Genomic DNA, 15,670 nt, shown 5'->3' with positions numbered 1-15,670 from the left:
TCCAAGTGGTGGCAAACCCTCTCTGGGAAGCATTACGGGGCCTTCAGACTTAACCAGGACAGGTTTTTAGTATGCCCATGCTAACCACGTGACTCTCTCTTTCATCCTGCAGGAGTACAACATCAGGATCATGGAGCCTGGTGAACTAGTTGTGTGCCTGATGTCCTACAGAGAGCGAAGATGATGGAGGAGAGAGCGACTGAGGCTCCTGGCTGCACAGAGAGAGGAGTAGCACCCTCAGGAGGAAAGGGCAGCTGGGGCTCCCGCACACACTGCTGAAGAGCCACAGCGAGTCGCTGGTCAGCACCTAGCGACACTCAGGGTCTATAGATGTCACCTTTCATTCCTGCAGATGACCGAGAACCAGTGTCACTGAAGACTGCGCTTGTCTAGGGAACTGGTCGGTCACATCTGCCAGCTGCTGCAGGATTTGGTGCCACAGGGACATGGAGGGCACCCACTGCTAATGGCTGTGAAAGTAACCACAGTGCTCAATTTCTACACCAGTGGCCCATTTCAGGGCTCGACAGGTGGCCTCTGTGGGATCTCTCAAGCCTCCAACCACAAATGGATCCACGAGGTCACGGATGCCATCTTCATGAGGGCACACAACTTTGTGCATTTCACCCGGGACCAGGACAGCCAGGATGCAAAAGCGATTGGATTTGCCCAGATCTCGGGTTTCCCACAGGTGCAGGGTGTGATTGACTGAACTCATGTGGCGCTCAGATCTCCATCACAACAGGGGGCAACACCAAAGGGGTTCCATTCACTGAATGTGCAGCTAGTATGCGACCACCAAAAATGCATCCTGCAGGTGAGTGCACGGTTTCCAGGGAGTGTGCACGACTCCTACATTCTCAGTCGGTCACAGATCCCTGGAGTCTTCCAGGGTCCACAGAGGCTGCAGGGATGGCTCCTCGGGGACAAGGGCTACCCACAGAGGCCGTGGCTGATGACACCCGTGCGGCAGCCTCAGACTGCGGCAGAGTGACGGTATAACGAGGCTCATGCTACAGCTCACAACTTGGTGGAGCAGGCCATCGGGATGCTGAAGATGAGTTTCTGGTGCCTGGACCAGTCTGGTGGAGCCCTGCAATACAGTCCACAGAGGATTTCATGCATCATCGTCGTCTACTGCGCGCTTTACAACCTGGCGCTGCAACGGGGAGATGAGCTGGCTGAGGAGGAGATGGAGGAGCTGCACATCTCCTCCAAAGAGGGGGACGCCGATGGGGATGAGGGTGAGGAGGTCCTCGGAGGCAACGATGATGGGGATGAGGCTCGCGCACTGGCTAGGTGAGATAGGCGTGCTAGGTAGCCTCTTATAGCTGCTAGATTTGTGGAGGATGATGACGACATGCAGTGAGGTGACCCCACATATCCTCACATTGCATCTGTGAACATTTGACTCCAGCCTGTCATGGAGACACAGTGAAGGCTCTAATAGTAGCTCGATTGCAGGAAGATGATGATGACATGTAGTGAGGACACTCCATAAATCTTCGCACAGCCTCTGAGAATGTCTGACTCCTGTCTGGCCGAGGGCAGCTCGTTTGCACTCTGTGATCAGGGTCATATCATAGAGACGCAGCCATGAAACTTTAGAAGCATCTGATGCTTTATCCGCCTTCAGCACCTGAGCCCAGGAGCACAGCATCACTGGTCACAGATGCTGAAGAGATGGGGGCCAGCCCCACCTTAAAGGTGCTGAGAGCACACAGAGAAAATGACAGCATACTGTGATGCCTGCCCACAACATTCTGGCAGCAATGACAAGAATTGTCGAGGTGCAGGCATCAGTAATGTGTCCAGGGAGTGTGAGGCTGGACCATCACTTGGGTCTGAAGGCTGCACAAAGCACAGGGAACAGGCCCTGGACTGAGACAATTGCCTTTATCTTGTACAGAAAGGTTTCACATTTGAGTGACAAGAACACTGCTCACCAGAACAAGGAGCCATAGGCAGGGAGACATTCTTGGAAGTTTATTAACAATAGTGAACATTGTGTACAAGTGATTAACACCCATGCCCAGGATGTGCAACTAATTCTTCTTCACTTTCCTAACCCTGCTGCTACATCTTTGTGCTCCCCGGACATCCACAGCAGAAGTGGAGACAGCCTGCTGACTGCTACGCCCCATCTGTGACGACCTTGGCAGGCGTCCCTTGGAGGGCCGAGACTTGGAGGGCCCTGGCCTGCTCTCGGGGTCCTGCTGTGTGGCAGTGACACCCTCCTCGGCCTACGGAGCTGGAGCTGCTGAGGTCACAGGAAGAGGGGATTCAGATGGGCCAGACACTTTCGGAGTCATCTGGGTGGCTGACTCCTTGAGGAGGAGGGGCAGCTGGCGTGAGATTGAGCTGTCCGACACCCCTCTCACATACAGACTGTTGGAGGACAACTAGCATCAGCGATGGAGTTGAGCCCGCGCAGCAGTGCAGGAGCAATGTCCTGGACCAAGGTCTCCCTGGCGGCTTCCACCCTACCAGTGTTGACCTCAGTGCGTTGATATGCCAGCTCTATCACCTCAGCCTGAAGGCGGATTGACTCCTCAATCTGAGGAGTGCAGCGGACATCCCTTCCTGATGTTCCCGAGCTTGCCTTTGCAGCTCCAGCAACTGTGACATGACCGAGTCCAGAGGCTCCTCATCTGACTCGGACTCAGCAAATTTCTGGCCTCCAGCAGCCCTCCGAGTGCCAGACGCCAGGGAGGTCCCTGCCGCTGCCTGCTGTGGATCAGGTGGATGTGCTCACCAGATTGTGACCCCGAGGCTATTCCAAAGCTAGGTCCCACCGAGGTGTGTGACTCTGCGTTGGTGGAGGGTGTGGGTGAGCGCTGTGATGGGACTTCAGGGTGCCTCCAGATTCCTCTTGAGAGGTTTGTTCAGGGTTTGATTGGAGGCCCTGGGTCATGGACTCTATCAGCTGTTTCCCAGATGTGTCTGTGGAAGCAAGGGGAGAAAATCAGTGCATGGCAGTGGCCTGTGAAACAGGACACATCACTCACGGCATGGTTGTCTGATGGATGTTGCACTGCTGGATCCTCACTTGGTAGAGCAGCGCCGACCTCACCGTCAGCACAGGAACGGTCCAGATCCTCACCGGCCAGCTGGATGGCTCTGTTTTCAAAGTCCATGAGGACCTTGATTTCAGGCATCCCTCCACTGGCCTGTGACCTCTTTCTCTAGTTGTGTGCCAGCTTGTCCTGCATGAATAGAGATGGAGAGAGTGTAAGCAGGATGCCTGCCAGGCCAGATGATAAATGTGCCTGGCATGTGTGGGTGGTGAGTGGTCAAATGGACGGGATGAGGACAATGACGGTGAATGTGAGAGAGTGAATGGTGATGTCCCATGAGCTGGCAGTGAGTGAGACCCCTGTGGATGTGTGATGGGTTTGTGAGTGTGTGAGTTGAGAGTGATGAGAAGAGTGACTTACCCTGGCGGACTAGAGGAGATCATTCATCCTCTTGCGGCACTGGGTGGCTGTCCTCTTTTGAAGGGCGTTGGCGCTGACCACCACCTCCCAAGCCAGATTAGTGCTGTTGCTGCCCATCTTGCGGCCAGAGCAGGGGTAGAGGGCATCCCAGTGGGACTCCACTGTATCCAAAAGGCGTTCCAGTGACGCGTCGCTGAACCTGGGGCTGCAGTCTTTTTGCCTTTCAGGGCCATGTCTTCTTTACAGCAGTCATGGTCTGGAAGCACTGAGAGGTGGACTTTAAATATGGTACCCAGCGTGATGCAGCATGAGAGCCCGCTCGCCATGGAAATGGCGTGTTTCCCGGGACTGCATAAATAATCTGGCAGGTTTGGGATGATATGGTGAAAACTCGCCATCACAGCTGGCGGATAAAACATCGTTTTACCCGCCTGCTAACGCACTTAGTGCAAATCTGGGATGATTCTGCCCCAAGAGTTCAAGTCCCACTCCAGGGACTTGAACACAAAATTTAGGCTAAGGTGCTGCACTGTCAGAGCTGCCACCTTTTGGTTGATATATTAAACCCAAGGGCCCTCTTTCCTTTCAGGTGAAGGATCCCACAACACTATTTGAAGTAGGGCAGGGGAGTCATCCCAGCGTCCTGGCCAATGTTTATTTGTCAACCAACATCAAAAAACAGATTATCTAGTCATTCTCACATTGCTGTTTCTGGGAGTCTGCCGTGTGCAAATTGGCTGCCTGTATTTCCCGCATTATAAGAGGGAATACACTTCAAAAATACTTCATTAGCTGTAAAGCACTTTGCGATGTCTCGAGCCCATGAAAGGAGCTATATAAATGCAAGTCTTTTTTTTTCATTCATTCATTCATTCATGGGATGTGGGCATTACTGGCTAGGCCTGCATTTATTGCCCATCCCTAATTGCCCTTGAGAAGGCGGTGATGAGCTGCCTTCTTGAATTTACTTTTATTTATTAAATAATGAATGTCACACAGGCATATCAAAAGTTGCTATTGCCTCCAGCTTTGGGACAGTGGCCTAGATGGGCACTATAACAATAGCTGTGCAATGCTCCTTGGCCTACTTTCAGGAGGATGTTTATTTGTATGGAAGGGTTTTGAAAGACATTATAGTTCGTATGACAGAAGACTTTGTCCACCTATGGCTGATATTAGTGTGGGTGGAGATTGGTGGATTAAATCAGTGCTGACACGTTTGGAACGAGTCAGTGAACTCCATGTGCTTTGTAACTAGGGTTGCTAAACAATCATGTATTCCTGACCTACTTGTGAAGCATCAGAAATGAACCCTTTACGGTGCTCCTGTAATGTTATTGCACTGAAAGAAAACAAAGCAGAATTGCATTTCTTTATTTTTCAGGCAATAGAAATGTTCTACTGTTCGTGTTTTTTAAGCTGCCCTTCAGGGAATGTCATAGCCCTTAAAAAGGCAACTATGTGCCCATTTACCCAGCTGACCGAGCAGCTTTTTATTCCATTTCCCGAGATGATCTAATGACCAAGTAGCTATTCCTCCAAATGCTCTTGATGTCCTGTTGGCTTTGACCCCATTCCCCGGAAGATCTAGTGTCCTTGTGTTCATTCCCCTGATGATCCAGTGGCTGCGTACCTATTTTCTTTGCGATCTTGATCCAGCGGTTCTTTATCATTTTTCCTGGTAACCTAATACCATGTGCCCATTGGCCGGGCAATCTTTTGGCTATATAGAAACATTACAAGAATCAAGGTGAAGAGGGCTCAAGTTGTGTGAAACATTGTGCACAGTAACTGATTGACCTTCAAGGCTTCTTGTATTTCTGTGTGAAGTATTTCTCCTCATCATCTGTAATCTGTCTGCTGTATGTCTCTCTGTGTATTTTGAAGGATGTCTCTGCTTTTCTAGCTGGGAGCAGGCGGCACACCTGCGTTCTAGAACTCTGGTGACCCACAACACTGAACTTAGCCCTGTCCCAATTCAGTCACATAGGTTATATTGCCACGCCTGCCTATGACAACAATGTACCTTCACTGGAGAGAGTGAGAGGGAGGGTGGCCCGTTTATAGACTAGGCCACAAATGCACGTAACTCACTGTGCTAGGATGTGCCGTCACCAGAAGCAGTGAAATGAAGTGCAGAGGAAAGACAAGGCCCAGCATCATCAAAACAGGGCAAATCTTCAAACTGAAAGCTCCATAGAGGATGGGACTTGACAAGCATAAAATCAGGATTGAAGTAAATTGGTGGGAATAATCAATTACTAGGCCTCACTTATAACTTCTTAACTTTAATAGAGTGGGGAAATGGCATCAATCATTAATGATCGAGATTATAGGGAACTTTAATCTGCTGAATTAGTTTTACTTGTGTTTTTTTTTTGTTAAGTTGTACAACGCAAAATTAGACATGCAGTGAACTGCTGAGTTTCACATCAAATCAATCCCGTCCTGCTCTAGGACATGATAGAGATTTAGAAGGGAAATGCCAGAGCCTGCCTTATTGCTGTTAAAACATCAACATTTCATCTGGAATGTGAAAAGGGATGGAGGAGGGAAAAAGAAACAAAAAAGCACATTCAAAATGTGACTGACATTCCTGCAGGTTCCCGAGGCTCTGAGTCAAGTCCTTCCCATCTGTCTCCAGTGCAACCAGTCACGACCGCGCCTGAGGAGATCTGGGTGCTACGGAAACCATTTGCAGGTAGATTCCGTGAAAATGTCTCCAACCACATTTCATTTCAGCTTCAGCAATGAACTCTGACTGACTCGCTATGACTCCTATTGCACCCTAGCCCAAGGCACAACATTGTTGTCCCCAGGAGTTCTCCCCGATGCCCTGGCCAATATTTATCCCTCGCTCAACACCTGAAAAAAAAAAACCAGATTATCTGATCATTGTCACATTGCTGTTTGTGGGAGCTTGCTGTGCACAAGTTGACTGGCACTTTTCCTACATTACAACAGTGGCTACGCTACAAAACCGGAACTTAATTGCGGTTGCAAAGCAATTTGGAACATCCTGAGGTTGTGACAGGCACTATATAAACACAAGCCTTTCCTTTTGTTGGTTTGCCACTTATTGGCCATTTTCCTGGTGGTCACCTAATCCTCTGGTAACCAAGCGTAGCCTCGTTTCTTCAATTCCAGCGTCGAGCTTGCCAGAATCTTCTCAGCGAAAACTGCAGGTCACGTTATTGCCCCATTATGTCCTGGAAAATTCTAGCCTGTCAGCAGGAAACTCAAAAACCTATGCCATACTGTCCTACAAGGATCAGATGAGTTCCAAACCCTGGCCTTCAGTCTGCAATGGGAACCCTAGAGCCAGCATGAACTGGCTCCATTCAATTTGGCGCCAACCTAGTCAACACGTGGCTCATCTGCCAAATCAGCCCAATCAGACTCGGCCATACAAGAACAAAAGGATTGAAGCTCATTTGTGTTCTCAAGCAGATATATCCAGGAACCAAAGTCAGTCTGCTCCAGTTTGCCTCATTATGTTGATGTCAGCATTAAACCTTGCATGCATAGTGATGTCAAATGTAATGTAACTTGCTGTTGTTGAATCAGTGTGGAGTTTTAAAACCCTCAGTAAAAGTCCTGCTGGAGTTTGGATTCCACCCCGGGGAGTGGAACTAATTGGATCGCTCTTTCAGAGCCAAGATAGACATGCCGGGCCAAACGACCTCCTTCTGTGCTGTATCATTGTATGAAGTTGGATTTTAGTTTGAAATACTTGGCCAAGTGTTTGTCACGTTTTCACAAAACTGTTGCCAAGTCAGGTTGCTTCAAGGAATGGGTGTGAAAAACTAGAAATATTTTCAACAAGAATTGAATTTAATTAAGACATCGAACCAGTCACTTGTACGCCATATGATTTTATTTAAGAACAGGTTCACATGCAACTCCATTAAATTACCAGAGAGAAAAATCATGTTAAGTACCGTAAGTGTACAAAAACATCACAATCAATAATTTCTCTCATGTCTTTGGGCTTCATGACTTTTGCACGGCAGTGTCCACTGTTTGTTATTTGTCATTTGTCCTCTTGTCACCTATTTAGGAGCCAACCAGGCCAGCAAATTCTGTGGATTAATGTGCTCCAAGTTCAAAGTTGAACTAGAGGCTAATGGAGTCACATGACCTCCATTTCGGCAAACAAAGTGCCTCATTTAACAGACTCGTCTATGTGCAAACAGGATTAGACAAGATCACTTCAAAATGAGAGGGACAATTTTCCTTGCCTCGTTGGGTACGGAAAGGGTGGGTATGGAAAGGGGTGGTAGCGCCACAATGATAGTGGCACAGCATTTTAATGTCCATTTTCACAGGCCCCCGTTGCTACCATTTTTCTGGGTGTCTTGATAGGAGCCAAGGGACCATTGGAAAGCGGGTAGTGGGGTGCTCTCCTCATTAACCCATTATAAAGCAGGGTGTCCTGACGCGCTGCCCTTACTCTGCAATTCCACCAGTGTCTGGGTCCCCCCTCATTTTGGTGGGTGCCTTGATACGGGCGATCCAGACACTACCGGAAACCCTGAGGCATCTTTTTATTCGCTCATTCCAGTTTGGGAGTCCCAACAATGTCAATGGGGCCCTGATGCAATTTTAAGATTCAGTGGGCAGAGTGCACCGTACACACTCCAGTGCATCGTACTCAGCGGCTTGACTGGTGCTCCTTAAAGGGACCCACCACAGACGACTCCTGAAGCAAAAGGCTTTTAACCGAAAATCAACCAGCTACTGACTGACCCTCCGTGGAACTCCCCCATTGCTATCACAGCAACCCCCCACCCCCCTCCCCACAAAGCTCGGCTTCATTCCATGATGGCGCAACCAGGTTTCCTGCCCCCGCCCATCTGTGAGCATCTCGCCGACAGAATGGTAATGAAGCCTCCCTATAAGAGGGAAAGAACGATTTTTACATTTAATCTGTGTCTGGCCTGAAAATGCTTGGGTCACAGATTGGCAACTGTGCTAACCATTGATAAACACAGGCTCTGAAACCAAGCCATGTGATTTTAGTCACAATGTGTTTACAGATCGATATGAGGTCCCTTTGCTATCGTACTGAGATTTCTTTAATCTCTCTTTACTGTGATTTTAAACCAGGCAGAATGACCCTGCTCCAAGTAATGGATCTTATCAGTGACCTATAAATGGTGCTTCAAGCTCTGGGGTGCGAAGGAAATAAAGCACTTTAGAAATGTATTGCAGAGGCATGTTATTCAGGCAGGCTTACCCCAATATTTTCCTCTGTCCATTTGCTGTTTTAGCAAATCTGTTAATATTCACACATAGTGCACGCCTGCATTCAAAACTAGTGCACAGAGGGTAATATCAGTGTTAGAGATGTTAGAGATTTATTAGATTGAAATTTAATATATGAAAACAAACATCACACAAGGCTGTTAATACTATAATAAAAACGGAAAATGCTGGAGAAACTCAGCAGGTCTGACAGCATCTGTGGAGAGAGAAAAACAAAGTTAACGTTTCGAGTCCGTACGACTTCTTCAGAGTTCAAGAGAAGTAGAAATGTGGTGGATATCATACTGTTTAAGGGGGGGTGGAGCAGGTAAAGCAGGATAGAAGATCAGCAATAGGTAGGGGCTAAGGAGAGATTGACAAGATGTCATGGACACAAGGCAGAGGGAATGTTACTGGTAGCGGTAAGGGCTAAAGAAGGTGCTGATAGTGGCTTAAAGGTAAGATAGCAGAATGTGTGAGTAGCAGAACAAAGGTAAGCACTCTGTGAAAGAACATGGAACAAGTGACAGATAGCCCTTTTTTGGGGTGGGGGAGGGGGCGGTGGTTGGGGAAAAAGGGATTTAAAAAGGGATAAACCAATGAATAAATGAATAAAAATAATAATAAGTAAATAAAAAATGCCTATAAAAAAACATTTTTTTAAAAAGGGATTTAAAAAGATAGAAGAAAGAGTTCATGGCCTGAAGTTGTTGAACTCAATATTCAGTCCGGAAGGCTGTAAAGTGCCTAGTCGGAAGATGAGGTGCTGTTCCTCCAGTTTGCGTTGAGCTTCACTGGAACATTGCAGCAGGCCAAGGACGGACATGTGGGCTGTTAATACTATAATTGGGGCTGGTACTCTAGATTTACTTGCAGCTGTACAGTTTATTAGAGTTAACAACAACAACAACTTGCATTTATATAGTGCTTTTAATATAATAAAACATCCTCGAGGCACTTGACAGGAGTGTTTTAAAGCAAACTTTGACACTGAACCAGTTAAAGCAATATTAGAGCAGGTGGTCAAGAGCTTGGTGAGAGATGGGCTTTTAAAGAGTGCCTTAAAGGAGGTGAGAGAGTTAGAGAAGGTGGAGAGATTTAGGCAGGGAATTCCAGAGCTTAGGAACCCGGCAACTAAAGGCATGGCCACCAATGTTGAAGAAGTTAAAATCAGGGATGGTCAGGAGGCCAGTGTGGGCGAGAGCAGGTATTTTGGAGATTTGTGGGGCTGGGGGAGATTATGGAGTTAGGGAAGGATGGAGCAATTGAGCGATTTGAAAACAAAGATGAGAATTTTAAGATTGAGGCGTTGCTTAACTGGGGAGTCAATGTAGATCAGCAAACATTGGGGAAACAGGGGAAACGCGCATTCAAAACAGGTTAAAGCCAGGATTGTTCCCCCACAGTTGTTAAGTTTGTTTAAATGTTTCGCAGTCTTTTGAAAAAAAAAACCTGGCCTGTTCAAACGTGCAGACGTGTAAAGAGATTAACTCAACTCATTCTGAGGCGAGCTGCTAAACATAATTCACTGAATGCACAGAAAATGTACTGAGCAGGTTTCACATTCTACACAACACTAGCACTCAAAGGCTTTGTGACGAGAGCCTATTACTTACACATAAAAGACCCATCAAAACCATCTGATGAAAGTGGTTATATGTGCGTAAGATGTTGAATTGGTTCAGTATTCTAATTGTACTGACAAGGTGTGAATGTAACAACTCCAGTCTGCGCGTGTTTTTGCTGCTTGTTAATTCTTCACAGGCAGCCGCCCCGTTTTAATTACTGAGGTGATGTCTAGCAAGACTATCATTTTTGGTTTCATTCTGCGGGGGGGGGGAGGGATTTGGAAGCAATTTCACGCAGTAGCAGATGTGCATGTCACGGTACAGCTGTTGCACTTCACAGCATACGGGAAAATTCAGGAATAGGGGACACTGTAGGCCCACGGTTGTGTCTTCAGGACAAGATGGGGAAGCTGGTTCGCTACATAAGCTTTCTGCACTTCTCCATTATAGCTGCCAACTCTTGGTTGGATGTATGCCTGGAGGGATCTCACCACCAGATGCTCTTGCCTCCAATGATCCCGCCCCCGCCCTCCCACCATTGGTCACCTGTCACATACACGTCTGTGTCTCACTCCTCCTTCCCGCACCAATTGGAACATAGTCAGACTCTCCGTTACCCAATTGGACGATTCTTGCCAGACAAGCAGCCTTTTCTTTTTCCCATTTGTCTAGTTAGTATTTGTCTGACTAATAAACAAGGAAAAAAGGGAAAAAAGGCACTTTTTTTAATGCTCCTGTTATTTTTCGCCTGGGTTGATCGCTGCAGTGTCCTGGAGACTAATTCTTGAAGACTTCGGGGCAATCCTGGAGGGTTGGCAACCCCAGTCTCCATATGAAAGCAGAGCTGCAGAGGCTGGCTGGCTTTCTCTCCATCCTGAATCTACAGGTTACCTGTTGACATCATTCTCAAAGCAAGATTCAGTGCCAAACACTGGAATTAAAACATAACATTTCACTCTCAGCAAAAGAGCATGTTAGCAAGGCTGACTCGTACTGCCCATCCCTAGTTGAACTGAACTGCACTACCACGTCAGAAGGCTATTTGGGGAGATGGCGGTGTCGTGGTGACATCACCGGACTAATAATCCTATTAAACCGGCCTTCATGCTCTGGGAGCGCTGGTCCAAATCCCACCAGGCAGCTGATGGAATTTAAATTCAATCGCTTAATTTAAAAGGATCTGGAATTGAAAGTTAGTTTCAGTAATGGTGACTGCGACACTTAAAAAGAGAAACCATCCGACCCACTAATGTCCTTTACGGAAGGAAATCTGCCAGACCTTACGTGGTCTGGCCTACATGTGACTCCAGAGCCGCAGCAATGTGGCGGACTCTAAAATGGCCGAGCAAACCACTGAGATCAAAAGCAGTTAGGAATGGGCAACAAATGCTGGCCTGGCCAGCGACGCCAACATCCTATGACAGAATTTTTAAAATCTTAGCGTGTAAGGACGGCAGACTTCCTTCCATTAAAGCACATTAGTGAGCCAGTTGGGTCTTTTTTTTGCAACAGATCACTTTTACTGGTGCCAGCTTTCTCTTTAGGAATTTCTTTTTTAAAAACTGAATTCAAATTCTTAGAATGCCAGGCTGGGATTTGAACTCATGTCCTCACGATTACTTGGTCCAATAATATAGTAATTGCACCGCATTACCCTGAAGAGTCAAGAGCCTGTTTTCTCTCCCGTGTCACAATAAATTGTTCAGCAGGTATTTGCTTGTAGGTAGGAATCCAAACAGTTATGGGGGTGGTTGGTGGTGGTAGGGTTGCACAGTGTTCATGTTACTGGACCAGTAATCCAGAGACCTGGACGAGCGATCCATGGATATCCATTCAAGCACCTCCATAGCAGCTTCAGAATTTAAATTCAGCTCGTTAAACAAAATCTGGAATAAAAAGCTAGTATCAGAATGGGTGGTTATGTGGCAGCTAAAATTTAACGCTGTGAAGTGGTGCATTTTGGTAAGAAGAACAAGGATAGAAAATATTAAATATCGGATGACTGGTAGGCCAGAGAGTGGTCATCGCTGGCCTGGGAGTGGGGGCGGGGTTGGGGGGGGAGGGGGTGGGGTTGGCGGGGAGGGGGGGAGGGGGTGGGAGGGGCTCGGAGGGGTGGTGGTGGCGGGTTGGAAACACTTACAATACCAATAATGCCCCAAGAATGTTCTTCTAATGATACGCCTGTATGTTTATGGCGCTCGCCATTGTCAGTCAGCACCTTAATCCCAGCTCTGTTCCTTTTTATGGTGTAGGTGGTGATCGCAGCAGTGCAGGGAGCACAGGAAGCGTGGTGAGCGCTCGGAGCTCCGGAAGCGGCCAGAGTGCAGGGGGCACCGCTGCAACCTCGGGTTCCGAGGGGAGTAAGGTACTGTGCAAATCCCACCAACGGCCTTACTTTCGCGGATAAACTGCCTGCCAAAGGATCGGCGGCACAGGGGTTACGTGGAGGGATCATTAAAGTTGTGGATCAAGGGGACCACAAGAAAGAGGGGAATGGGTGGACCATATGTCTCATTGAGCCAGTTCCCCCAATCAGTGTGATCGTGACTGATCTTGGGATTCAACGCTACTCTCCCGCCCGCTCCCTTTATTCCCTGAAAGACCAAAAATCTGTCTATCCCAGCCTTAAATATATTCAAAATGGAGCATCCAAAACCCTCTAGGAAAGAGAATTCCAAAGATTCACAACTCTTTGGAGGAAGTAATTTCTCCTCATCTCAATCATAAATGATCAGCCCCTGTATCCTGAGTCTGTGTCCCCATGTTTTAGATCCCTGACCAGCAGAAACAATCTCTCAGTGTCCACCCTGTCAAGCCCCTTCAGAATCTTATATGTTTCAATGAGATTACCTCTCATTCTTCTCAACTCCGGAGTTGACATGAATGTTAAGTGGGGTAATTTCAGAGTCTGCATTAACTCCTTTCAGTATTCCTCAAAGAGCGAGTGACAGCGAGAAGATCTGTACCCATGGACACGAGGAGATCAGCACCTCAGTCCCTAATGTCCCACGGACCTCACTTATTTCACTAGAACCGTGATACGCAAAAGCTCCGCAAATGGTAAACGCCCAGATATAGGCCAGCGAGATCCCAAGCTCGATCCCTGCCCTGTTCTCAGTTAGCCCCTCTCAGCTGGGACTGATTCTGAAGTCCCTGTGCTGGACAGGAATCAGCCAGGGGCACTTTTTCCTGAACACTCTGGGCTGTGTGTGCAATACTTGTTTGTACCACATCAGGAGGGGGCAGCATTGAGCTCAATTGTGATGGCCTTCATGGTCAAATAGCCCATGCATAGATGATGCACCTGACAGTTGCTGGAGCCTGCGGGGTGATATCCCGGCCTGTAAGGATGAGGAAGACAGTAGCTCTCTAAACAATATGCATGGCTTCCTTTCTTTTTTTAAAAATCTCTCCTGGTGCCTGTACTGCCACGCCATCTGCTGGCATTGATTGTTGCCATTGTTAATGGGCTGCTTTCTCCAGGATCCAGTAATGCCAGCCTGAGCTGACCATTAGGTGGAGGGAGGTGCACCCCGCATTTACTTGGCACCTCTCTATAGGCAGCGTGACCGAAATAAGGAACTCATTAGCACAGCAGAATGAGAGACCCAGAGCATGGCGGCTAGGTACAAAGTAATGGGAGCTACAGACTGAGCAACACAGGGATGGAAACAATTCTCTCGAAGCACCATTTAATGGATAATTGTCCTTTGATAAACAAGTTGACATTTGCCATCTGTACAAGGTTACTTCGTAGCCTGAAGCTCCAAGACATCAATTATAACCTCATTATCCAATAGGCAGGGAGTCTATGCTTGCCACAGGCAGCCAATAGAAATTTAGTGTCGATGATGATGCCTCATTATCCTGCCTGCAGTCTGCAATAAAAATATGTCATGATTTGAAGGCAACTTCAAATATTTAAGTGCCTCTGGACACCGTTAAGACCACCAACATAGCCAAATGACCTGAAACGCATGGGGTTTTCACATTTCAAAGTGACTTTCCCCCGGACAGTGCATTTTTAAACTGATCAGACAACTTGCAACATTAACGGAATTACCTGGAAAAACTCAGCAGGTCTGGCAGCATCGGCGGAGAAGAAAAGAGTTGACGTTTCGAGTCCTCACGTCAACTCTTTTCTTCTCCGCCGATGCTGCCAGACCTGCTGAGTTTTTCCAGGTAATTCTGTTTATGTTTTGGATTTCCAGCATCCGCAGTAGTTTTTTTGTTTTTAACTTGCAACATTGTCTGATGAGCTTCAGTCTCCCAGAATGTAGGAATCTTAAAATATCTTCCCACACCAAAGAGCTGATGCAGAAATTTCAGCCAGAGAGTAACATCCACGTAGGCCATGCAAAAATTGGATTAGGATGCATGATTACCCCCCACTCAGCCCCATTGAGTCAAGCAGCAAACAAACGTTTGTACTAATAGCTCTTCTAAATGTTTGCCCAGTGTGAAACATGCTGCTGAGTGGTTGCACACTCAACAAGGAGGCACAGATGCATTTATGGCTCAGAGCTAACCTGGACCTAAAGGCACCCTACACCCCCCCGCCCTCTCCACCTCAAGGGGAGCCAAACTCTATGTACAAAAGCTGCTGCAACTATCTCAGGAAGGCTCTGCTGGAAGACCTGGGACAGCCAGTGGAGCTGGGCGGCTGCAGTTCGGGTTTCAGGAGACGGTGCAAATCAATCACCAGCTCTGGTGAAACAGAGGCACCTCACACACACACACAGCTCCTGCCCAAGGTGGAGGTCGGAGAAATGTTCCCTGAAGAGCCTTGGTGGCTAGGGCTTTCTAGCGAGAGCGTTCTTCCTCCTCTCTCTGCACACTTCATCCCCTCTTTGCTGCCTGTGCTCCATTTCCAAGTGGTGCTGCAGGCCACGAGGGACCTGTGACCATAGCCCCCGTTACTGAAGTAGGCTTTCTCCTGACAGGCCAAACAACTTCTCCCACCGTATCAAGTTCCAGCAGCACTGAAAATCCAAAGAGTATGCAAAAACTCCTCCAGTAACATTGAACACAGTGCTTTCACCAACTCGGTACCAGCAAAGAAACTCAGAAGTGCTGTACCTCACCTGGAAGTCGGATGGTTAGCCCTTTAAACAACACTGGTTGGGGGTGGGGTTTTGGGGGGGTGCGGGTGAGGTGGGGGGTCGGCCCTCTTGCGGCTGAGCTCAACTGGGAACCTATTAAGAGAGGGCATTAACAATCCAAAATGACCAATCATGCGCCAAATCAGCGTTAGAGGCTGTTTGACATCATGATCCACACGCTCTTCATGCCTCTGCCCCGTGCACTGCCTGCCCACCCTAGTGCCCTTATAGTCAGGGTTGGCAGCACCTGATGTGGCAGGAAGCATTCCAGTCGGCAACTTTTGAGTTTTGAGATTCGGCAGCACCAGCACCAGTG

The 15,670-nt window shown here is 47.8% G+C and overlaps 1 protein-coding gene across 5 annotated transcripts in view; it reads left to right on the top strand.

Annotated features, from left to right (window-relative positions):
- caskin1 (CASK interacting protein 1) overlaps window positions 1–15,670 on the top strand; it is a 629,644-nt gene that overhangs the window by 542,787 nt on the left and 71,187 nt on the right. For all 5 annotated transcript variants that reach the window (XM_078558936.1, XM_078558939.1, XM_078558938.1 and 2 more), the window contains exons 12-13: window positions 6,040–6,138; window positions 12,505–12,617. In XM_078558936.1, the coding sequence (XP_078415062.1) occupies window positions 6,040–6,138; window positions 12,505–12,617 (212 nt within the window). The remainder of the gene's footprint in view (window positions 1–6,039; window positions 6,139–12,504; window positions 12,618–15,670) is intronic.

This window comes from Cetorhinus maximus, chromosome 15 (assembly GCF_964194155.1).
Source record: "Cetorhinus maximus chromosome 15, sCetMax3.hap1.1, whole genome shotgun sequence".
Lineage (NCBI taxonomy): Eukaryota > Metazoa > Chordata > Chondrichthyes > Lamniformes > Cetorhinidae > Cetorhinus > Cetorhinus maximus.
Note: the sequence above shows the minus strand (reverse complement) of the source record. Positions and strands in the feature narration are given on the sequence as shown.